We start from the raw sequence: 24,767 nt of genomic DNA on the forward strand, positions 1-24,767 counted from the left end.
TTTCTACTACGCCACAGTTCCATAAATTCCAAGGGAAAGATGAACTCAAAATTCCTATCTAATCTCCTTCTGTTGAGAAATCAAACATAGAAATTTTTTTCAAACATCCTTCCCCAAAGGCTTTCCAATTCAATAGAAACAAATTATCAGAGTGCCTATGTCTTTCTGAAGATAATGTGAAGCATAGCCCAGATGTCCAAAAACAACCAGTTGTCAAAAAAGGATTCACGCACACACTCACACGATGGCTACAAGAAGAGCAAAAACAAAGATTAGAGCCTTTTAGAATTGAAGAATGAAATAGAGAAAAATCCTAGGCAAATGCCAGACCCTTTCAGCTCAGTCAGCAAGAGCACTTCATTTTTACTTGAGTCAAAGGAAACTTGAGATAGAACATCATGTTTTTTAGTCACGGGAGGCACTAGAGCTTGACCTGCTATGACTTGAAAAATTGCTCTGCCTCTGTTCTCACCAGGCAGGGTGAATCTTAGGAGTCTAAGTGTTACTGTATTTCAATTGCCTAACTCCCAATATTCCTCCAGAGGGGCACTAGAGAGTAAAGAGCATAAATTCTGGACCTGAACTACTTGAGTTCAAATCCTGACCCTGCTAAGCTAGGCGATCACGGGCCAATTATTTACTTTATGCCTCAGTTTCCTCATAAGTAAAATAGGGAGAATAATAGCACCTATCTCGTGGAGTTATTGTAAAGATAAAATGAGTTAATACACACAAAGTCTTAGAGAGTGCCTGCCACAGAAGGAGTGTCAGGTAAATGTTATATACTATCATTGTAGCCCGTAGATAGAGAGCTGTGACTGGTTCCTTGCTATCTACCCATAGTGAAGTATGACTTAGTTCTACTGTATGTTTAAGAAAAGGGAGAGAAACGAAAAAGAACAGAAGCAACTGAGACACAATGGGGAAGAGACAAAAGGAAAAATACAAAAGGAAAAGAAAGTGGTGACGGGAAAATGGACACTGAAAGGAAGCATTTTAATGTACAGTAAGAAAAGGAGGGTGGAATAATGAAGGAAGATTGATGGGTCCAAGTACTGATACACTTAGTGATGCCTGCTAAAGAGGCAGGGGGCAGGGGCACCCACCCTCCATGCAATCAAAAATCTGAGTATAATGTAGAGTCAGCCCTCCATTTCAGCAGTTTCTCCACATCCACTGATTCAACCAACCATGGATCGTGTAGTACTATAATGCTTACTACTGAAAAAAAAAATCCATGTATATGTGGTCCCGTGCAGTTCAAACATGTGTTGTTCAAGGGTCAACTGTACTCTAGAACTTCTGCTTTATTACTGCTTTATTAAAAAAAGAAATAATATCAATAGTTCACCTTTATTAAGTACCAGCCACAATTAGGCACTTAGTAACCCTCACCCAAAAATAAAAATAAAAATAAGTCAGGTATTATTATCACCATGTTTCTAATAAAAACTTGAGAATTAAAGGGGTCCCGAATGTGTGAGGCTTACGTGGCTAGTCAATGCAGAAGCAGCTTGAGGACGGGCCTGACTGCAGAGTTTGTACACTCATCCACTGAGCTGCATGCACCCCCACATAAGTGACAGGACACGGGGTGCAATTCTGGAAAAAGCCACATGTAGAACTGGATGAAAATGGTAACAGCTATAAAGAAACCTACTTGTGAAATGTTCTCTTCTGTTCTCGAGGATTTTTTATTTTCTTGATAGTTTTACACTGTGTAATTCCTCCAGTAGCAAAATAACTTCTTACTACTTCATAGTTTTCGTGAATCTATGGATCTATTATTGTTGTCATTGTACATATGCATATTGCAGAACCAGGCTTCTGCTATGGGCAAAATAAAAGTAATTCTTACATGATGGGTCTTTTTTTTTTAAAGTCCCACACATCAAAATATTAAAAATTGAGCCTAAGATTCCCACGTGGGGAAAAATGTGAAAAACGGTGTGACTGGTTTCATAACCACAAATGCTTATGGTTGATAAACTACTGCATTCCAGAAGACTGAACTGCATCAAGTTTTCTAAGCTGAGATGCATAAAGTTTTCTAAAATGCATACAAATCTTTTTCACAGGGAAACCAAATATTTAATTGCAGAAAATCATGCTGAAGTTGACACTGCATCCTAGCATACTTGAAAATTTTCTTCTGAATTCTTTCATAGTTCCTTTAATATTTTTAGAGCAACAAGTCAGAAAGTGGAAGAACCCGTTTACTGTGATCAAAAACTTTATGAGGTATGTTTTGGGGGAAAATTTTACAGAAATCTTTGCAGAACCCCTGAGAAATATGCAGAGTCCCTAATCATCCGAGGAAACTTGTACGTTGTCCTCTTCATTCCATTGTAATGACACTGTAGCACTGTAACCATGGGAGGCATGAGACAGCAATACACTGTTCAAAGTTGAGATTAATTTCCTCCCACTGGCAAGATGACAAATGAGCACTTACACACTGCATACGAGAATCTCTTAGGAATAACATGTGTTTAATTGGCAAAGTGCTTTAAGGGTAATTACTTTGCTTCAAAGACTGCTTATAAGAATTTAGGACTAAATCCACTATGACTGGCAAAGGGCACTTCCTTTTGATCTACTTATAATTAGAAACATTTAATAAACTATTGTCTTTATGTCAGTGATTAAATGGAATTAAAAACAAGTGAGGGGCTTCCCTGGTGGAGCAGTGGCTGAGAGTCCGCCTGCCGATGCAGGGGACACGGGTTCATGCCCCAGTCCGGGAGGATCCCACATGCCGCAGAGCAGCTGGGCCCATGAGCCATGGCCGCTGAGCCTGTGCGTCCAGAGCCTGTTCTCCACAACGAGAGAGGCCACAATGGTGAGAGGCCCGTGTACCGCAAAAAAAAAAAAAAAAAAAAAAAAAAACTCAATAGCCACATGCTTGGCTTGGAGTTGGCACTCACGTATTATATGGATGGATGGATGGATGAATAAATGGAAAGGCCAGGAATAGAGTCTAAAGACTGGATGGGACCACTGTGGTAAATCAGGTTCCTGGGGAAGATTTCAGTTCCAGGCAATTAAAGCAGTGGTTTTCACCCTGGCCAGACATTGACAAGCACCAGGGGAACATTTCAGATAAACACTTGGCTCAGGAACCCCTGTAGGACAATTAAGTCAAAATCTTTACATGTGGGGGTAAGTGGTAGAGTATAGTATAGGTAGTTTTCAAAAATTTACCAAGTAGAGTTACCAGGTTCTACAAGTAAAAAGATACGATGCTCAGTTCAAGCTGAATTTCAGATTAAGAAACAAATAATTGTTTAGTATAAGTATGTCCCAGGCAACAGTTGGGATATACTTATACTAAAAAATTATTTATTGTTATTCTGAAATTCAAATTTAACTAGGAGTCCTTATTAAATCTGGCAATCTTATCCCTCAAGGTATTCTAATGTACCGTTTTGAGAACCACTGAGTTCCATTAAGTGAAGTAGGTAGTGTGACATCAAGAAAATACAATAACAGCAAACTAGGCTGTCCAGAACATCCAGCATTTGGCAGCCAACAGCAGGGACACAGACCCAGAAGCAGCACTCTATTCTGGAAAGACTAATGAAGTCAAAGTAAATCCTCAGTTTCAGAGAAATTGTGGTATCAGATAAGAAGCCTAGGCAGAAACTTAAGTAAGTTTAAATGAATAAGACAAGGACCCAGCTATTTAGTATGATATACTATGGTGTTTTCATCATCAGAACACTGTTGTGGAAACAGAGAAAATGAGAAGAGAATTTACAAAAAGCAAGATCCTTCACAGCAGCACCAAATTGTGGATCCAGGACACTTGGTGTTTTCTCTGCTAAAGAATGAATTCATCTCAGAGCCTAGAGCATGTAAGTTTAAGAGAGTTCTGAAGTGACCTTATTTCTGTGATTGGAGGCCTTTTGGGTTGAGGGCTGGACATTTCATTATGGCAGAATCAGCAAATAAGCCAGCACTCACATCAACAACTCTTAAATGTGTCTCTATTGACCAGTATTCATGTGAAAGCAAAGGCCAGACGAGAACAGTGTTAAGAAGATAAGCCTTAAGATAAATGTCAGTCACTACCTATAAGAGTTTCTTTTTTGTGAGCTGAAGATGGCAAAATGAAAGTAGATTTTGACATTAATGGGACTACCCAAGAAAAAAGGTTTAAGGAGTCTTGCTCCGCCTTAGAAAAGTCCAAAGATACTCCAGGAAAAAAAAAAAAAAGGAAAAAGATAAGAAAATGTAACAGTAGAATATATCTCATTTGGAATACCAGTTTTAAAATACAATTGACCCTTGAACAACACAGGTTTGGACTGAACAGATCCACTTATATGAGGATTTTTTTCAATAGTAAATACCACAGTACTACACGATCCATGGTTGGGTGAATCTGTGGATGCAGGGGAACTATGTATGGAAGCAAAGGGCTGACTATAAGTTACACGCAGATTTTCGACAGTGTGAGGATCAGTGCCCTAACCCCCATGTTGTTCAAGGTCATCTGTATAGACATAATTGTAACAAGAAATATGTATAATATCTTTAAAAACTCCAATAACTTCTATGTAAATATATGAAAAAGAGACATTAACAGAAAAATGGACAAGAGTAGAACAAACACTTGCAAAACAGGCTATCCAAGTTGCCAAAAATAAACAAAACATAAAAGGCAATAATAACTTTAGGAACTAGATAAATGCATATTAAAATTACACAGTAATGATACTACATACCCACCAAAATGGCCAGAAATTAAAAGACAATGTCAAATGTCGGTAATAACATGAATAAGCGGAACTCATGCACTGTTAGTTCCATCATTTTGGAAAATCATTCAGCATCATCTATTAAATGTATAACTTTGCATATCCTGTGGTCCAGCAATTTCATTCCCTAATACTCAACAGAAATGTATGCAATATGCACCAAAATTCTTATGCATGTATATTAACAACCCAAACTGGAAAAAACTCAAATGTTCAATAGTAGAATGGTTCCATAACTTATGCTATATTTATGCAATGAATACAATATAAAAATGAAACTCAGCAAACTACAGCTATTCACAATCATTTGATGAATCTCACAAACGTAAGGTAGAATTTAAGAAGCCAGACATAAAATATATATATATATATATATATATATGTATAAAGTCTAAAAACAAGCAAAAGAATTTTAATTCTGGAAGTCAGAACAGTGATTATTTTGGCAGAAGATGAGGAGTGGTATTAGGGAGGAGGTATGACTGTTACCGAACACAAGTTCATGTGCCCGATGCAAAGTGGGGCCAGATAATACTGAAATCTCAGAGTTTGGAGCAGAGAAAGGTTTATTGCAGGGCCATGCAAGGAGAACAGGTAGCTCATGCTCAAAACAAAAACAAAAACAAAAACCCAAACTACTCCTCGAAGGGTTTTAGCAAAGCATTTTTAAAGGCCAGGTGAGGGAGGGGCATCCCAGGGTATGTGATCAGCTCATGCACAATTCTGTGATTGGTTGATGATGATCAATCCTTAGGCACCAAAAGGTCTGGGGGCTGGCTACGTGCTCATGATCATCAAGTAGTTAATTTCCTCCATTTGGTGGTGGTGTTTAGCATCTGAAAAACTCAGGAAATATGCACAAAATACTCTTATCTGGGTACTTCAGAGAGGAGCTACAGCAGAGGATAGCAGGGAGTGGTCTGTCTCCAGGAAGTCCGCATAGGGTCCTGCTCGGTTACATGACAGAAACATTTGAGATGCTGGTACTGTTCTATTTATCAACCTGGTGGTAGTTATGTGGGAATATTAACTTTGTGATAATTTTCTGGTCATTTTACTTTTCGCTATGTTTGCTATATTTTAATAAAGATTTTAAAAATTAAAGACTTATGAAGGTATCTAAAAGATTTGCATAAATATAAATGCCCTATTTCTGTGTAGGAAAACTCAAAAACAATGTCAATTCTTCTCAAGTAATCCCTAACTATAATATAATCCCAATAAAATACCAACAGCTTTTTAGGGTAAGGGGAGGGTCAGTAGATGATATTGAAATTCACATGAAAGGTAGAGAACAGAGTAGTTCAAGATATTTTAAAAGTTAAGAATAGTGATGAGATGATAGCTCTTCCCAGGTAATAGTGTCAAAAGAAAATGCAGAAAGCCTCACTTGATATGACTACTTTATTGAGAAAAAAATTGGTGAACAGGGAGACTTTAAAACCCAAAGTGGTAAGAAGCTAGGCTCTCAGCAGTTACAGCTCAATATCAGAAAAGCAAAAATGGGCAGAAGATCTAAATAGACATTTCTCCAAAGAAGACATGCAGATGGCCAAAAGGCACATGAAAAGATGCTCAACATGGCTAATTATTAGAGAAATGCACATCAAAACTACAATAAGGTACCACTTCACACTGGCCAGAACGGCCATCATCAAAAAAGTCTACAAATAATATATGCTGGAGAGGGTGTGGAGAAAAAGGAACCCTCCTACATTGTTGGTGGGAATGTAAATTGGTGCAGCCACTATGGAGAACAGTAAGATGGTTCCTTAAAAAACTAAGAATAGAGCTACCATATGATCCAGTAATCCCACTCCTGGGCATATATTTGGAGAAAACCATAATTCAAAAAGGTACATGCATCCCAGTGTTCATAGCAGCACTATTTGCAATAGCCAAGACAGGGAAGCAACCTGTGTTCGTTGACAGATGAATGGATACAAAAGATGTGAGATATATATATATATATATATATATACACACACACACACACACACACACACACATATACACACACACAATGGAATATTACTCAGCCATAAAAAAGAATGAAATACTGCCATTTGGAGCAACATGGATGGACCTAGAGATTATCATACTAAGTGAAGTAAGCCAGACAAAGGCAAATATCTTATGATATCACTTATATGTGGAATCTAAAATAATTATATAAATGAATTTATTTACAAAACAGAAATAGACTCATAGACATAGAAAACAACATTTTGGTTACCAAAGGGAAAGGGGAGGAGGAGGGACAAATTAGGAGTTTAACAGATACACACTACTACATATAAAATAAACAACAATGACCTACTGTTCCTTCCTATAGTACAAGGAACTAAACTCAATAACTTGTAATAACCTAAAATGGAAAATAATCTATGTACATATATGTATGTATAACTGAATCACTTAGCTGTACACCAGAACTAACACAACATTATAAATCAACTATATTTCAATAAAAATTCAAATATATGTATGAATTCATAAATATATAATTCATGAATACATGAATTCATGTTTTTTACCATATTAACCATTTTAAGTGTACAGTTAACTAGTTTAAAATAAATTCACATATTTGTGAAACAAATCTTCAGAAATACTGACTCCATATATGAAATACAAATTAAAGTAAGTTTTCGGGCTTCCCTGGTGGTGCAGTGGTTGAGAGTCTGCCTGTCAATGCAGCGGACACGGGTTTGAGCCCTGGTCTGGGAAGGAGCAACTGGGCCTGTGAGCCACAACTACTGAGCCTGCACATCTGGAGCCTGTGCTCTGCAGCAAGAGAAGCCGAGACAGTGAGAGGCCAGTGCACCACGATGAAGAGTAGACCCCGCTCGCCGCAACTAGAGAAAGCCTTCGCACAGAAACAAAGACCCAACACAGCCAAAAATAAATAAATTAATTTTTTTTTAAAAGTAAGTTTTTGGGCTTCCCTGGTGGCGCAGTGGTTGAGAGTCTGCCTGCCGATGCAGGGGACACGGGTTCGCGCCCCGGTCTGGGAAGATCCCACGTGCCGTGGAGCGGCTGGGCCCGTGAGCCTGGCCGCTTAGCCTGCACGTCCGGAGCCTGTGCTCCGCAATGGGAGAGGCCACAACAGTGAGAGGCCCGCATACCACAAAAAAAAAAAAAAAAGTAAGTTTTCACCAGTAAATTGGTCATGATCAATAGTTTGGTAATATACAACATTGATGAGGGAAACAGTTACTCTCATTCATAACTGATAGGAATGCAACTTAGTTTACTTTGAATGACAATTTGGCAATGTCTTCCAAATTTTAAATGCATAGACATTTTGATGCAGAATTTACATTTGTAGCTCTTTTTTTTCTGCAAGGATATATTTGTATATACACAAACTTATAAAATATATTTGGTTCAGCATTGTTTGTGGAACCTAAATATTGATAAATAAATCATGTCATATCTACTTAATGAAATCCTAAGTAGCTCCTACAAAGAATAAGCTTGATTTTTGTATAATGATCAGGAATAGCCTCCAAGATACATTAGAAGGTACAGCATTCAACACTACTATTTGTGTTAAAAAAAAATACTGACAGGGGATAAACAATAATGTGCTTAGATATACCGAGAATTTCTCTGGAAGCGTTCACAAGACAGTGGTTTGAGAGTTACCTCTTAGGATCAGGACTGGAATATTAAGGGTCAGGAAAACATAAGACCAAAACTTATGTTTCACTGTAAACATTTGTACTGTTTGAAAGTTGCCACATCCATGTCTTACTAAACTGACTCTAAACCAATGGCAGCAAAACAAAGACACCCTGAAACAAAATAACTCTCCTCTTTGAATCTGTGAGTCTTACATCAGAACATTTTTCCCTCCAGCAGAAGAGGGATTCCTGCCTAGCACCTGGACTGCCTGACTTTTCTCAAAGAAGGAGATGAGGGTAAACGTCATTGTAGCTTTGTGCTGGGTGCCATGCTGTAAAATGGTTTCAGAACTCTCAGCATGAGAGGGAACATTACAAGTCCAATAATCTTTGAGCTCACCTCACTGAAGTAGATTTGAGCATTTAACTACTCCATAGTTCTGTTTTGTGTTCATCTGCAAATTAGGAATTTTGATAATGCCTGCCTATAATAGGGAAGAACAAATCTGACTCCATATTAGATCTGTTTTACTTTAACCTTTGTGCTCTGTTGCCTGTGCTTAGTCATGCTGGCTTTGCACCTTTTGTAAAAGAATGTTGCCTATAGCCTGAAATATACAGGATAGCCTATTCTTAGGGCTCTGACCTTTAAGAGTCCATTCATATAGAGATAAAAAGTAAAACAGAGAATAACATTTGTCTTTTTGGAGGTTTACAGGAACATAGTGACCTGACCTACGTGGACAGCTACGAGAACAAAGGATCCAACACCAAGAAGTTTGCAACAACTAACCACCCACCTCCCTCACCTTGCCTTTAAAAGTGCTTTGCTGAAACCCTTGGAGAAGTTCGGGGGTTTGGGGCATGAGCCACCCCGTCTCCCTGCATGACCCTGCAATAAACCTTTCTCTGCTCCAAACTCAAGTGTCTCTGTTTTTTTGGCCTCACTCTACGTCAGGCACACAAACTTGCGTTCAGTAACAGGCCTACTTCACAGGTGTGTATGATCAGATAAAATCATGTTCATGAAAATGCTTCATTAACAAATATTATCATGTATTTTATTCATTTAAGTCTCTGAAATAGTTTTCAAAAACATGACCTTGGGCTTCCCTGGTGGCGCAGTGGTTGAGAGTCCGCCTGCCGATGCAGGGGACACGGGTTCGTGCCCCTATCCCGGAAGATCCCACATGCCGCGCAGCGGCTGGGCCCGCGAGCCATGGCCGCGGAGCCTGTGTGTCCGGAGCCTGTGCTCCGCAACGGGAGAAGCCACAGCAGTGAGAGGCCCGCGTACAGCAAAAAAAAAAAAAAAAAAAAAAAAAAAAAAAAAAAAAAAAAAAAAAAAAAAAACATGACCTTACTTGTACAACCAACATGTTATCTGACAGAAGTGTCACAGAAGCGCTTTCCTTGCTTGTGCAAATAAACCAAGACAAAAACAGCTCATTATTCTCCTATCTTCTGTTAAATCCAACCTGAGTCGTCACATTCTGAACTTTCATATGGGGGAGGTCTTTGAGGATGATTGTGTCTCCCCCCTCACACCTAGTGAGAAATTTCATACAGCCTCTCAGAAAATGAGGTAGATGATTCATCCTATTCCTTGTATTCACTATTCATCTACCTCTCAGTTTTTCCCAGGGACAGTTATCAACAGTTTTCAGGCTGTTTCAGATTTGAAATGTGACATTCGTGACTAGCCAGTGCCCTAGAGAAAGTACTTGTGACATGTGAATATTGAAGTAAATGGAGGTGCAACAAATGACCTGTTTATCTTCCTGCTCTCACTCCAGGCAGAGAGGTCCTTCTAAAACGTACCCTCTCTTCCTTTTCCTTTAACTCACACCAAGAACTATCTTTCCAGGTGCCAGTGGTCCCTTCTCAGCTTCTGCTGGCTCAACACAGCCCATATCTGCCTTTGTACTAGTGCCACATCAGGTCACCCCAGGTTAATTCCCTACATGACTGAGTCCTCATACAGCATCATCCCTGTCTCTCCTCTATGGCGTGTACAGTTTTAAAAGCCGACTTTCATCAACTGTTCTTCTTGCCTCCCCTTTTGCCATCACAAATATTATGGTGAGGGTTTCTCTCCAAATTATCCCTCAGTAAAGAGGGGGTGACATTATCCACATTCTTAACAAACTGTGCACATCTATTAACTTTACTTGGAATAATGAAGTAAATGAAAAATGTTCACCTGAAATACCCATTATTAATGCTAGTTTGATGTGTATAGAAGTCACATGATGGATTAGGTTGGAGACAATAAGGAAACAATAAATCGAATAAAGATGTAGGAATTATTCCTGGGGTATGAGCTCATAACTGTGAGTGCTGGATGCCATTGTAAACAAGCCTCTTAAAGATCATTTGAAAAATCAACGTAATGACATGTTGTAGGTATCACAAACACACACAAAAGAAATGAAGATCAAGCATACTGTCTTTTTTTTTTTTTTTTTGCAGTATGCGGGCCTCTCACTGTTGTGGCCTCTCCTGTTGCAGAGCACAGGCTCCGGCCGCGCAGGCCCAGCAGCCATGGCCCATGGACCCAGCCGCTCCGCGGCATGTGGGATTTTCCCAAACCGGGGCACGAACCCGCGTCTCCTGCATCAGCAGGCAGACTCTCAACCACTGCGCCACCAGGGAAGCCCAAGGATACTGTCTTTTGAATGAGTATTTGTGACAAGGGATAATAAATGCCAGTGAAAACATCCTACACAGATTCAAAAGGGACTAAGTTTCATAAAACTTAAATAGAAATAAAGATGGCATACTCTGGAAAACTGTTAGGTGATTCAAAAGTGGCTCTATTGAGGATGATGCTCATGGTAAATATTTTATGTGTTTTAAATAAAATTACTTACAGAACATGAGGGTAGACAACACTGTGTGACTAATTAATGCTTTATAAAATATGCTATCTTCATAAGTCTGTATAAAGAAATTAAAACTAGGGCTTCCCTGGTGGCGCAGTGGTTGAGAGTCCGCCTGCCGATGCAGGGGACACGGGTTCGTGCCCCGGTCTGGGAAGATCCCACATGCCGCAGAGCAGCTGGGCCCGTGAGCCATGGTCGCTGACCCTGCGCGTTCAGAACCTGTGCTCCGCAACGGGAGAGGCCCCAACAGTGAGAGGCCCGCATGTGGCAAAAAAAAAGAAAAAAAGAAATTAAAAATACAGTTTGATATTCATTTGCATTCTGAAAAGTTTACTTATTATAATTGAACTTGTTCTGTGTGCCTGCCATACTTCCCACTGGGAAAATGGGAGACCCCTTAGGTGGAGTCTCCTCATACTTGTGTTTGTTTATTAGTCATTTGGATCCCTCCCCATTCATGTATTCACAGCGTGAAGAAAACTGAGGCTCCAGGAGAGGGTGTTACATTCAAGACTCACAAAGAGTGGTTAATGGCACAGGTTGGACTAGAACCCAGGTTTCTACATAGGTACCATGCTCATTTCAGTCAGAGAAGGAAAGCCCAGCAACATCACAGAGATAGGACCAAGTATGCCGGGAGTAGAAAGTAGTGAGGGCAGTAAATGGAGAAGCTCTATAGGATGACAGGAAGAGACTAGAAAAGTTACAAGATTTTCTTTTTTCCTAAAATAATTATATTCCTTTTTTTTTAACTGAAAGAGTAATACTTATTATGGTAAACGTGTGGTTTGGTTGCCTTTCTCCTGAGGACTAATTCTTCCCACTCCACAAAGTATTGTCAGGGATCTCTACCATGGAATTGTGCCCTGTGACAGGAGAGGCACATGACTTGGTTGGATCCATGAGAGACTCCCCCCTCTCCTGAACGTAGTTACAAATCTACCTGGGTCATGTGACCAAGAGGGGTTATAACAGGGAAGAACAAGTCTGACTCCATATTGGATCTGTTTCTTTTACTTTAACCTTTGTATTCTATCACTTTCGCTACAAGTTAATAACTAAAGGGATGTTGCCTATAGCTTAAAGTATAAATAATGGCCCATCTCTGGGAACCCTGCCTCCCATGTGTGAGTGTTAAGCTAAAATACCTTTGTTTAGATCACAGAAAACATCCTGACCAGGCCCACCTGTGAATGGCAGCAGGAAAGAAGAAATTAACACAACCCCTCTGGAGTCTGGCTGGAACCAGGAAATATTTGCAGCAACTTATTGCCTTTTTTACTCTTCACCTCTCCCTCTTTGTTCTGTAAAAGAAACTAGCCTCCAAACCCCAGCAAGATGGTTCTCTGGGACACTAGTCCACCATCTTCTGTGTCTGCTGGCTTTCCAAAAAAAGTCGCTATTCTTTGCCCCAGCAACTCATCTCTCAATTTATTTGCCTGTCATGTGGCAAGCAGTACAAGCTTGGACTTGGTAACAGGGTCAGTCAGAATCATCTGGAGAAACTCTCTTTCTCCTGGAGTTATGCAGTGGAAATAACAAAGAGTAGTGTTGCCATTGGCCACGTCTCCCGGCCACATGGAGGAAGATCATCTTCAGTGGATGGGAAGGAGGCCAACACTCAGAGAGAAACAGGGTCAAGAAATCTAATGAAGGACAACACCCTGCTTTGATTCACATGATCTGGTTGTGGCGGAAACAGTGTCCCTAGACTTCCCAGTCATATAAGCCACTAAATTTCCCTTTTTATTCCAAATCAACCAATAGTCTTACAAGTATATCAAGGAAAAAATAGACAATCAAAAGAAGAAAATAGACCCACACACCTATGGACAATCAATCTTTGACAAAGGAGGCAAAAATATACAATGCGGAAAAGACAGTCTCTTTAGCAAGTGGTGTTGGGAAAGCTGGACAGCCGCATACAAATCAATGAAGTTAGAACACACCCTCACACCATGCACAAAAATAAACTCAAAATGGTTTAAAGACTTAAACATAAGACAACATAAAACTTCTAGAAGAGAACATAGGCAAAACATTCTCTGACATAAATCGTACTAATGTTTTCTTAGGTCAGTCTCCCAAGACAATAGAAATAAAAGCAAAAGTAAACAAATGGGACCTAGTCAAGCTTATAAGCTTTTGCACAGCAAAGGAAACCATAAACAAAACAAAAAGACAACAAACGAACTGGGAGAAAATATTTTCAAATGATGTGACTGACCAGGGCTTAATTTCCAAAATATACAAACAGCTCATACAGCTCAGTAACAAAGAAACAAACAACCCAATCGAAAAATAGGCAGAAGACCTAAATAGACATTTCTCCAAAGAAGACATACAGATAGTCAATGGGCACATGAAAAGATGCTCATCATAGCTAATTATTAGAGAAATCCAAATCCAAACTGCAATGAGGTACCACTTCACACCAGCCAGAATGGCCATCGTTAAAAAGTCTACAAATAATAAATGCTGGAGAGGGTGTGGAGAAAGGGAACCCTCTTTACACTATTGGTGGGAATGTAAATTGGTTCAGCCACTATGGAAAACAGTATGGAGGTTCTTAAAAAAACTAAAAATAGAGTTGCCATATGATCCAGCAATCCCACTCCTGGGCATATACCCACACAAAACTATAATTCGAAAGATATATGCACCCTTATGTTCATATAAGCACTATTTACAATAGCCAAGACATGGATACAACCTAATGTCCATCGACAGATGAACGGATAAAGAAAATGTGGTATGTGTGTATATATATATATATATATACACACACACACACACACACACACAATGGAATATTACTCAGCCATTAAAGAGAATGAAATACTGCCATTTGCAGCGACATGGATGGACTTAGAGATTATCATATTAAATGAAGTAAGTCAGAAAGAGAAAAGCAAATATGATATATATGATATCACTTATATGTGGAATCTGAAATATGACACAAATGAACATATCTATGAAACAGAAGCAGACTCACAGACATAGAGAACAGACTTGTGGCTGCCAAGGGTGGGGGTGGGAGGTACTGGGAGTCTGAGATGAGCAGATGCAAACTATTATATAAGGATGGATAAACGACAAGGTCCTACTGTATAGCACAGGAAACAATCTTCAATATCCTGTGATAAACCATAATGGGAAAGAATATGAAAAAGAATACATATATGTGTAACTGATTCAGTGCTATATAGCAGAAATTAACACAACATTGTAAATCAACTATACTTCAATAAAAGTTTTTAAAAGAGAGGAAGAAGAAGAAAATAGAAATCAACCACAGTCATTACCCGGAATGAAAACACACACACACACACTCACATGTAGAAATACACTGTTTAATAAAAGATTTTTTTTTACTAACAATATATTGCAAATATATTTTCATAGGAGACTTCATTGCTTTTGTCAACTCTAATACTAACCAGCTGCATAAGAATGAGCCATCTCTTAAAATCTCTGGTTATCAGTTTTTGCACCTGTCAAGGGAAGAATCTGGAAGTAGACTGCTAAAATCCAGCAAGGTTGGATAGGTAAGTGAGACCTTTGGATGAAAGATTTTAAATGCCAGGTAGAGCAGTTTGGGCAGCAGTGAACTACGGCGGGCTCCTAAGCCACAGACCTTCTCAACTCCATTATTTTTTTTTTAATATTTAAAATTATTTATTTTATCATTATGCACATGGAAGGAAAGCATTATAGACAGCAGAGTTCTTTCCCACCGTAAAATTTACACCCATTTAATTAGCTAGAAACACTAGCTTGAAGAGGTACTGATCTGTTATTTGTAATAATTTCTCTACAGCAAACAATTGTCTTATAGTTGGAACATGTTGAAGAAAATATTATCTCACAAGTCTTTTTTTGTTGAGTCTCAATCACCAAGAGTTCAAGGGATTTTGAGAGAATCCTGGCATCCTGCATGGCCTGATGAATGCATTAAAATCGAGCAGTGTATTTGTATTCTGAAACTACTCTTAGCTCCACAGAAATGTTACTTGTGTTGTGGAGCTCATGTTTCTCGTACTGGCACTATGACACCTGAAGAACATTTTGTCATGAAAGTTTCACACCAATTTTGTTTTGTTCTTTCTTCATTAGCCCCTGTGCTTCCTTCTCCATTTTCTTCCTTTGTTGTTCTGCTGCTCTGTTTTCTCTCTCTTCTGCTGCCTCAGAACTCCTTTGGCTTGCCAGCCCACATCTTCTTCTTCTTCCCATGCATTGGTATTTTCCTGCCAGGTATCCAAGTCACCTAATTCAGGAGACCCATGAATAAAAGGCATCTCTTGTGTAACTGCTAGTCTACTAGAGAAACCCGTGCTACCATCTGGGATGCCAAAATTTAATGGTTCTCTCTTCTGAATAATGATTTTCTGGGTTTTCCTTATAGTTGGTGTCATGTCCTTAAAATAGTCAGGTTCCAGTTGTTCTAAAGCATTTTGCTGTGTTGCCACATTCCCATTCCCTCCTTCAATCTTTACACTTGTGGGTGCATCTTCATCCCAGGAAGCCCACTCTTCAACATCAGTCTGCTTAGGAACTGATGGATAATCAACTGTAGTTGGCAAAGTTCTTTGGTCTCCACTTAACTTCCGTCCTCTGCCAGGTCTGCGTATTAATCTCTTTAGGAATGAGAATACTGTTGCTAGGCCGGTACAAACTTTAAGTAACCGAAACTGTGTGATACCCATGGTGGGAATCAAAACCTGCCCCTCCCGCTTCCCGCCCGCCCGGCGGAGGCGCCCAGCTGCTGCGGGCTGCGCGCGCACACAAGGCGCGCGCACGCGCGCTGCTGGTCGCTTCCTCGAGCTTGCGCTCCGCCGGCTCAGTCCCAGCCCCGCTCATTCAAAGCTGGGCGCGCGCTCCGTCTCAGCTGCCGCTGCTGCCGCGCAGCTGCCATAGCCGCCCCCTCGTCGGGAAACCCTCCCCCAGTCCCTCCTCCTGCCTCTCCTCCTTCGCCCTCGAAGGCGGCTCTCGGTAGTTCAACTCCATTATTTTATATTCTTTTTTTTTTTTTTAGTTCTTACAGCACCGTTTGAAAATTTAAGATAGTCCCTCAAACACAACTTTATTTTCTTCCTATTTTCCTGTCATTTCCTGAAAACAATACATTTGTTTTTCTTATTATATGAAATGAGCCTTGTTATATACAAGCCACATATAGGAAGTTGTAGCCTTGGCTTCTGAAGAGGGGAAGATATGAAAACCCATGACTCTTCCCGCTTCCGTGGACTTAGGGCCATGCTCTTGTTTAAGATCCTCCTCCTAAATCCCGCTGACAGGACCTCACCAGCTGATACACCCTTGGCTTGCCTCGCATCTGATAATATCCTGGATCTGGATTTCCTTTCAGATGTTTCTAAATTTGATTCCTCTTCGTTTCAGCCACAGAGCAATCCCAGAGTAAAGGGCAAAGAAGGTTATGGGCCTTTTTCACCCCTGGGAATCTTAGAAACCCAAGAAGGGATTCTCCCAAGAAGGGACTCTTCAGGATAAAAGATCTCCCTGTGGGGAGATCCCCTTTATCTGGCATGTGGCACATTCCTTTAGGAACATGATTTCTAACAGCCTTTCCTGGAATCGGTGGATGCCGTCATGTACCGCGTACACCCTGAGAAGAGCAATTCTGACACAGAACTGGAGTCCATAAACAAATTAGCCCCCGTGTCCCTCTGCCACAGTCTCTTCCCTATCTGTGTGGCATGGTTTTACTTTGTCACAGGCCACGTTTCCTAACACAAGTGGTTTCATTTGGGTTAACCTCTAATGTTCCAGTTGCTTCAATGACATCCCATCATTATCCTTAGACTAGCGGCTTTTAAACATGATTTCTTAGCACTGGTCTGCAGGTCAACACTGAGATGTCCCGTGCCCCTCAACACTCAGTGGCTCCCACTTAGGGAAGGTAAGAAGAGAACCCATACTGTGAGCACCCTCCAAGGGCCCAGGCACTCTGCTTGGCACTTATGTTCACTATTTTTTTTTTTTTTTTTTGCGGTATGCAGGCCTCTCACTGTTGTGGCCTCTCCCGTTGCGGAGCACAGGCTCTGGACGTGCAGGCTCAGCGGCCATGGCTCACGGGCTTAGTTGCTCCACGGCATGTGGGATCTTCCCAGACCGGAGCACGAACCCGTGTCCCCTGCATCGGCAGGCGGACTCTCAACCACTGTGCCACCAGGGAAGCCCTATGTTCACTATCTTACTTCATCATTATAACCATATAGTCTGTAAATATTATCACTTTTTTTTTTTTACAAATAAACCAAATCTCAGAGAAGTCACTTTCCTCTTGCACATCACCATGTCACGTGGGACATGAAAGAGCTACCATTAAAGCCCTCAGCTCTGACTCTTCCCAGATGAGACCAGAACCTTTCAGAGAAATCCCTCGAGGAAACAGGAGAACAGAGAAAAGAACTGTGATTTTTCTTTTCCTCACAGAGTAGATCTGTCACAGCTGATGAATCACAGTTCGTTCTCGAGTACCTGTTGACACTCTTTCGCTCGAGGTCTGTTGCGAAAGATGGGGTAAGTTGAGACGGAGGTGGAAAAGGAGCAGGTGTTCTAGGTGCTGGTGGATCCTTCTGACCTATGACACACAATCCTGGGGGCCACTCTTCAAGTTCTTCTCCTGGGAGACTTAAAGACAAAGCTACTTGTCTGAGCTGAGCAGCTCTAGGCAGAGGAAGGACAGCAGGAATTTTGTCAAAATGCCAAATGGATGGCCAAGAGGAAGACAGTAGCGATGGCATCCTCTGGAGATGGCTGGCTATTCACAGTCCAGTGTAGGCTTGGCTCTATTAGCTGTGAGGTGGGGACGTACATTAAGATACCAGTCAGCAGCGTGGCCCCGTGAAAGCCATTCTCTATGACTGAAGTAAAGCAAAAATTTGGTTTTGAATTCTTATCATCATCCCCTGACTCCCCCGCCACTACTACATACGTGTGCACACACCCATACACCCACAAACACAGAAGCTTGATATCTTGCCTTTGGAATTCTCAGGATGCCATATCAACCCTGCCCTGGGTAGTAATACATATACCTCCAGAACTAGGAAAAGGGCCTGGTCTTTAGCCTTCAAGAGGTAATGGGGGGCTTCCCTGGTGGCGCAGTGGTTGAGAGTCTGCCTGCCGATGCAGGGGACACGGGTTTGTGCCCCGGTCCTCCGGGAAGATCCCACATGCCGCGGAGCGGCTGGGCCCGTGAGCCATGGCCGCTGAGCCTGCGCATCCGGAGCCTGTGCTCTACAACGGGAGGGTCCGCAACAGTGAGAGGCCCGCGTACAGCAAAAAAAAAAAAAAAAAAAAAGAGGTAATGGGGAGGTTTTCTAGCGCAAGATAATAACGTTTCCCTGCCTTCCAAGTCCTCGGTTGGCACAGGTAATCTTAATTCCCTACCCTCTCCCAGTCCCCTGGTGACACTCAGCGAGGCTGTGATGGCAGTGGCTGACCCCAGGCTGTCCTGGCTTCCTGAAGTAAAACGTACTGCTCTTCTTCTCACTTGCTGGAGATGAATGAAGAAAGTGTGTTACACACCAATAGCAGGAGTAGATTGACCTCTGAAGGGTAATCTATGATACAGAGGAGGAAGAAGAGATCAAATGTAGCTAGTGCAAACTGAGTTAGCTATAAAGGCAGAAGAAACCTCACAGCAGATCTTGAGAAGAGACAAAGAAGAGAAAAAGGCAGAATTATAAACCAGTTTAACCCCAAGAGTGAGGATAACCAAGGACGCTGAGTGAATCAGACCGTGGAGGGGAAAGGCCCAGTTAAGGCTGCACTGGGCACACACTGCCCTGGCCATCACACATTCACCTATTCTGACCGGACCTAAATGAGAAAAATTACATGTGAATAAAAGAAACAGGAATGAGGGAGCAAAGTGGCACATGCTGCATCTTGGAGACTGTTCTGGGAAAGCAGTCCTTGGAGAAGGTTGCAATGAAAGCCAAGGTTACATAAAGGGGTTAACTTGCTCTCCGGAAGACAGGCAGACCGTCAGTACCAGAGACCTGTTGTTTCTGCTGTTTTGGTAGAGGTCATGGTAGTAATAGGTCCTGTTCCTGCATCCTGGCTAGCTTCATGCAGCCTTCGACCACCTCATGGCTAGAAATCAGCCCTGAGGGAATGCAGATGCTCACCCTGTGTTGGCCTCTTGTCTTTGTCCTGGGGATCAGGGCGCTCCTAGAGTAGGGTTGTAAACAAGGAGTCAATGACTAGAACTGGCCAGTGATCACACGGCCCGGGGGTTGTTTGAAGACCCTCACAAAGAAAGAGACAGGTTGGAGTTGGAAGGGTTAGTGACTTCTCTCAAGTAAAACAGCAGTCTGAGCCTTTGCTTTGGTTGGCCAGGGCCACAGATAAGAGCCTTTCCAGCATCTGAGGTCTTAGCTATGGAATAATGATAGCTTAGCCTGTTGTAAATAACAAGGGAAGGACCAGACTTTAACAGCTGAGATGATTGCACCAGCTGTGGCCAAAGCTCTCTTCAAATAGATATCACCCACTTAGTATGGAACACCATGTGGGTGGTTTTATGTGTACATTTAACCTTTACATTCTCTCTCTTAACCATCACAATAACTCCATGGAGTAGATACTATTTATTTTATGGATTAGGAATTTCAGATCAGAGAGGTTGAGTAACTTCCTTAAAGTCACACAGCTATCAAATAGCAGAGTTAGGATTCAAACTCAGGACTCCGAAGTCAATACTACTCCCGCTGCTGTGTCTCCTGTTAAAAACCAGTTATACCCTCACCCTTGCCATGCAGGACCCCAAGGGTCTGTAGTCAGTATCCGTACCTTGAGCCAGACCTGGCCTTATTCTGGTTGATCCACACTGCTTAGTATAGTGTGTTAAGGATCCATATTGCATTTCATTGACTCCTTTCATAGAGACAGTGGTGTGCAACCTTGAGTGTAGATTAGAATCTCTTGAAGGACTGACTCATTAAAGCATAGATTCTTGGCGCCACCCCTACAGTTCCTGATTCAGCAGGTCTGGAGCAGGGCCCGAGAATTTTCCCTTTTAACAAGTTCCTAGGTGTTGCTGGTCTGGAGACCACACTTTGAGAACCATAACACTCAGATAATCATGCTGGGGTTGGTGGCGGGGGTTGGGGGGGGGCGGGAGACAGAGGGGTTAGTGGTGTCCTGGAGAGGTTGGAGGGAAGGCAAACATTCAGGCTGCAGAGCCTCAAACTGTTAGGGAAATCCAATGCACATTGTAAATTAATGTGTTTGTTGTCTACATTAAAAGCAGCTAAGACAGGTTCTTGAAACAAGTAGATTTACACCTGCCACCCTCACAAAGGGAACTATTTCGCATCTTCTGAGTCAACCTCACATGCAAGTGGAGGCATTCTCTCCCGCACTCCCAACTTTTATAGTTCCGGAGTCCCGAGGGATTGTTTTGCTCCTAATGCCTGTTTCTCTTCCATCCAGCATCATTCTTTAAGAGTCTGGTACCCGAGGAAGTGCCACTTAAATGCAAACATGTTGAGAAGGTAGTAAGTCTATAAGAGGCAGTGAGCATGGAGGTTAAGGGCTCAGGCCTTGGAGTCAGACATCCTGAGCTTCAATTTCCACTCTGCAACGTATTTATTTATCCTTTATCAGATAAACCATCTGCCAGTGAGCAAAGCAAGAGTTACAAAAATACGGAGCATTGTCTTACGGCATCGTTAGGACACTACTTTAAGAGAGCCAAGCATTCAAGGAGGAGGACAGCAGAGGAAGGTAAATGATGGGGGCTGACGCAGGAAACATGCTGAATGTTAGACTCTGATGTCACAATGTTGCACAATATGCCTATAGCTGGAAGAGAGAACTCCTCTTATTTATGAATTAGACTAAACAATCCTGGTATTTATTTGTTTATGCTTTGCTTTTCCTTTCTGGAATTGACGATCAATCCGCATTAACTAAATCAGAACGTTCTCAGATTTCTTTCCCTCTAAATAATATTTAGGTGAGTTAAGTGTAAATGAAAATGAAGCAGATGGATTAAATTGCCACTTAAGTACACAGAGGCTTGAGAAGCAAATGGAAAAGGCAATCAGCAAAATTCCCATTCTGAGTTCACTGAACCTGAAACACTTGAAAAGGTATTTGCCAGGCGAAACACCCCCAAAAGGCAGCTGCAGCTCTCCAGACCCCAAGCCCTCTGTCACTGGTCTCCCAGAGTCCCCACCTGCCACTCATCTCACTCTGCTTTCACCAAGAGCCATACAGACAAGCAGTAAACTTTCATTTTCATCATGAGAACATATTCCAATTATTACTATTCTTTTAACAATGAAACTGCTCTAAACATTCTCTGCTTTGGAAACTGGCCTTCAAGGCTTACTTATAATTTTTGCCACTGAAAAGCACAGAAACAGATCAAGGTGAATGACTATATGGGTTTGAAATCCACTATTGATGTATTTATTCATGTAATTGGCAGGTATATACCAGGCAACTGCAATGTGGAATGAATGAATGAATGAATATGCAAGTATTGTGTCCTAACTCAGACACCCAGATGAGTGACATCCCTCAAAGACATTATACTTTAGAAAGGGAAGTAAAACTCTCTCTCTCTCTCTCTCTCTCTCTCTCACACACACACACACACACATACATCCAGATGAAAAGAAAGATAGTATCAATTTGTAGCCAAAAAAAAGGGATTACAGGAGTTTAGCAAGCGGAGTCCAGAGAGCAGCCAATTTAAGTAGAAACTATGAAAGAGATCTGAATTCTCAGCTTGGCCTTACGGCTCACTAGCTGTTTCTGCCTGGCAAGTCACTCTGGGCCTTGGTCTCCCCACCTATGGGTGGTTGGAATAGATTAATTTCCTAGCATTAGCACCCTTTTCATTTTTGGTAAATGAAATCTTAACACAGAATTCCAGTATATTAAATAAGTCAAAGCAGAGCTTTTCCAGGAGACACTGGGTGGAGCCCCCTCTTACCATGTCATCCAAATCAGACAAAACAGAGGTGGAAACCTCTGGACTAGATGCTTGAAGGTAATATCAAGTCTAAAAATCTATAAGCATGGAAAATCACTCCCAGATGAGGTGAACAAAGATGTCTTCAAAGGAGAGGCCGAAAACCGGATAAATACAAAGGAACTCAAGGAAGGGGCACTTCCTCATGGCATATGGACTTCCAAGCGGCCTTGACACCCAGCAGTAATGAGCTTGTCCACTTTCATGGAACAAGATGAGTAGGGGGGGCATTGGCTTCAAAGTCAGACGGCTGAGTTTAACTCATTATGCTATGAACACAGCTGGATGACTGAAAACAAATCATTTTATTTCTCTGAACCTAATTGCCACACCTTTAAAGTGGTTTAATAATGTCTATCCTCACAGGGTTGCTGTAAGTTTTAAGTAAATTTTATACACATACACTTTTTTTTATTGTGGTAAAATAAAATTTACCATCTTAACCATTTTAAGTGTACAGTTCAGTAGTGTTAAGTATTATTCACATTGTTGTGAAACAGATCTCCAGAACTTTATCTGGCAAAACTGAAACTATATCCATTAAACAATTCCCCACCCCCAATCCCTGGGAACTAATATTCTGCTTTGTTTCTATGGATTTGACTAGTTTCCTCATGTAAGTGGAATCATACAGTATATAACATTTTGTAGTAGACTTATTTCACTTAGTGTAATGTTCTCAGGGTCATCTGTATTGTAGCATGTGACAGGATTTCCTTCCTTTTTAGGGTTGAATAATATTCTATTGTATGTATAAAACACATTTGGTTAACTATTCATCCACTGATGGATATTTGGTTTGTTTTTATCTCTTGGCTATTGTGAATAGTGCTAAGTGAATAGTATACAGTTAACCCTTGAACAACACAGGTTTGAATGGGGGGTCCACTTACACACAGATTTTTTTCACTAGTAAATACTACAGTACTACACAATCTGTGGTTGATTGAATCTGCAGATATGAAACCACAGATACAGATGGCTGACTATAAATTACACGTAGATTTTCAACTGTGCAGAGGGTCAGCGCCCCCAACTCCTGCATGTTCAAGGGTCAACAGTATTTGAACAACCCGGATTCTTTAAGTATTGGCTTTCTTTGTTTTTTTGATATTTTTGTTTTTAAGCAAAGATCAGTATGCCTTGTCATTTATATTTCATGAATTTCGCTATTCTATCCACACATATTTCCTGTTCTTGTAACCAGTAAAACTCCTTTACGACCAATAGGCCAGGGTAAAGACATAAGGAGCGGCTCATAATAAAATATAAAGACCTAATTAGCCCAGCTGAGTTTTGAACCCATAACAATGACATCATGGTACAATGATTCAATTGAGCTTAGTAGCTATTGTCTTCTATTACAAAACTGCCTACTCCTGAACTAAAGCAGCAGTAAGAATTAGAAAGATCATCTCCAATTTTCATTAAAATACTCTTGGATTTCTTACTTTGTCCCCCTGCTTTTTTCCCCCCTTTTTTTCCACCAGAGAAAGTCCAAACAAGCTTGCATGCATTTTGGAACTAGACAGATTTTGTCTCTGAATTTTCTGCTTTCCTATTCTGTGAGTTGAATGAAATATTCCAAAAATGAATCTAAAATTACCTTCATTTGTTTGATGTGAGTTAAAGCATTCCAGACAAAATTCTGCTTCCACACAAGAAGTGGTCATCCACTGATGACATGACTATTAACAGCAACTAAGACATAATTATTTTAGTGGTCACCCCAAAGATTAGCTGCCTAGCATTCTTTTTTTGCCCTTTTTAATGTAATTGCTCTCCTCACTTTGACATGATCTGCATTGATATTTTTCATCATACTTGAATTTTTTCAGCCAGCTGCTGCAATTAGTTTGCTGCCTCTTTCTTCTAAGATTACAATTTTATGTGTGTTTGACCACTGGGAATTATTCCAGAGGTCACTGATACTGTTCACATTTACAACAGCTCTTTAAAATCCTTGTTGGCTAATTTTATCATCTCTTTATCTATTTGTCTTGACTGATTTCTCTCTTGGTTATGGGTAACATTTTCCTATTTCTTCACCTAATAATTTATGACTGGATGCTGGACATAGTGAATTGTTAGTGCCTGGATTTTGTTCCTTTCTTTAAAAAGTGCTAGTCTTAGTTTACCTGTGGATCATCAAATTATTTTGAGGCTTCTTATAAAACTTAGTAAGAATGGGTTTTTAAGTAGACTCTGGGAATTATTCAGTTTCTAGCTCCCTAGTAATTCGTAATTTTCCCAGCAGCTCTTCTTTGCCTGGCCTTGTGGAGTTTTCACTGAAATGTGTTCAGATTAGTAATTATCAAAGGAATTGAGGGAATCCCTATGCAGATTTCTATGCTTTTCTCTGGATATCTTCTTTCTCTAGTATTCTGTGCCACAAATTATAGCCACCTTAGTCCCTCAAACTCTGAGTTCTGAAACTACTCAGCTCAGCAAGACCACTTTGCTCTGCCTGGGT

At 40.9% G+C, this 24,767-nt stretch overlaps 1 protein-coding gene across 1 annotated transcript; it reads right to left on the bottom strand.

Annotated features, from left to right (window-relative positions):
• Nucleotides 1-15,000: 15,000 nt before the first annotated feature.
• Nucleotides 15,001-16,039, bottom strand: LOC308627751 (receptor-binding cancer antigen expressed on SiSo cells-like). Its single transcript, XM_081254098.1, has one exon. It carries the CDS (start codon nucleotides 15,981-15,983, stop codon nucleotides 15,390-15,392), a length of 594 nt encoding a protein of 197 aa, XP_081110224.1. The 5' UTR covers nucleotides 15,984-16,039; the 3' UTR covers nucleotides 15,001-15,389.
• Between the last annotated feature and the right edge of the window lie 8,728 nt (nucleotides 16,040-24,767).

The sequence above is a fragment of the Mesoplodon bidens genome (assembly GCF_964165515.1).
Source record: "Mesoplodon bidens genome assembly, chromosome: 14".
NCBI classification, from domain to species: Eukaryota; Metazoa; Chordata; class Mammalia; order Artiodactyla; family Ziphiidae; genus Mesoplodon; species Mesoplodon bidens.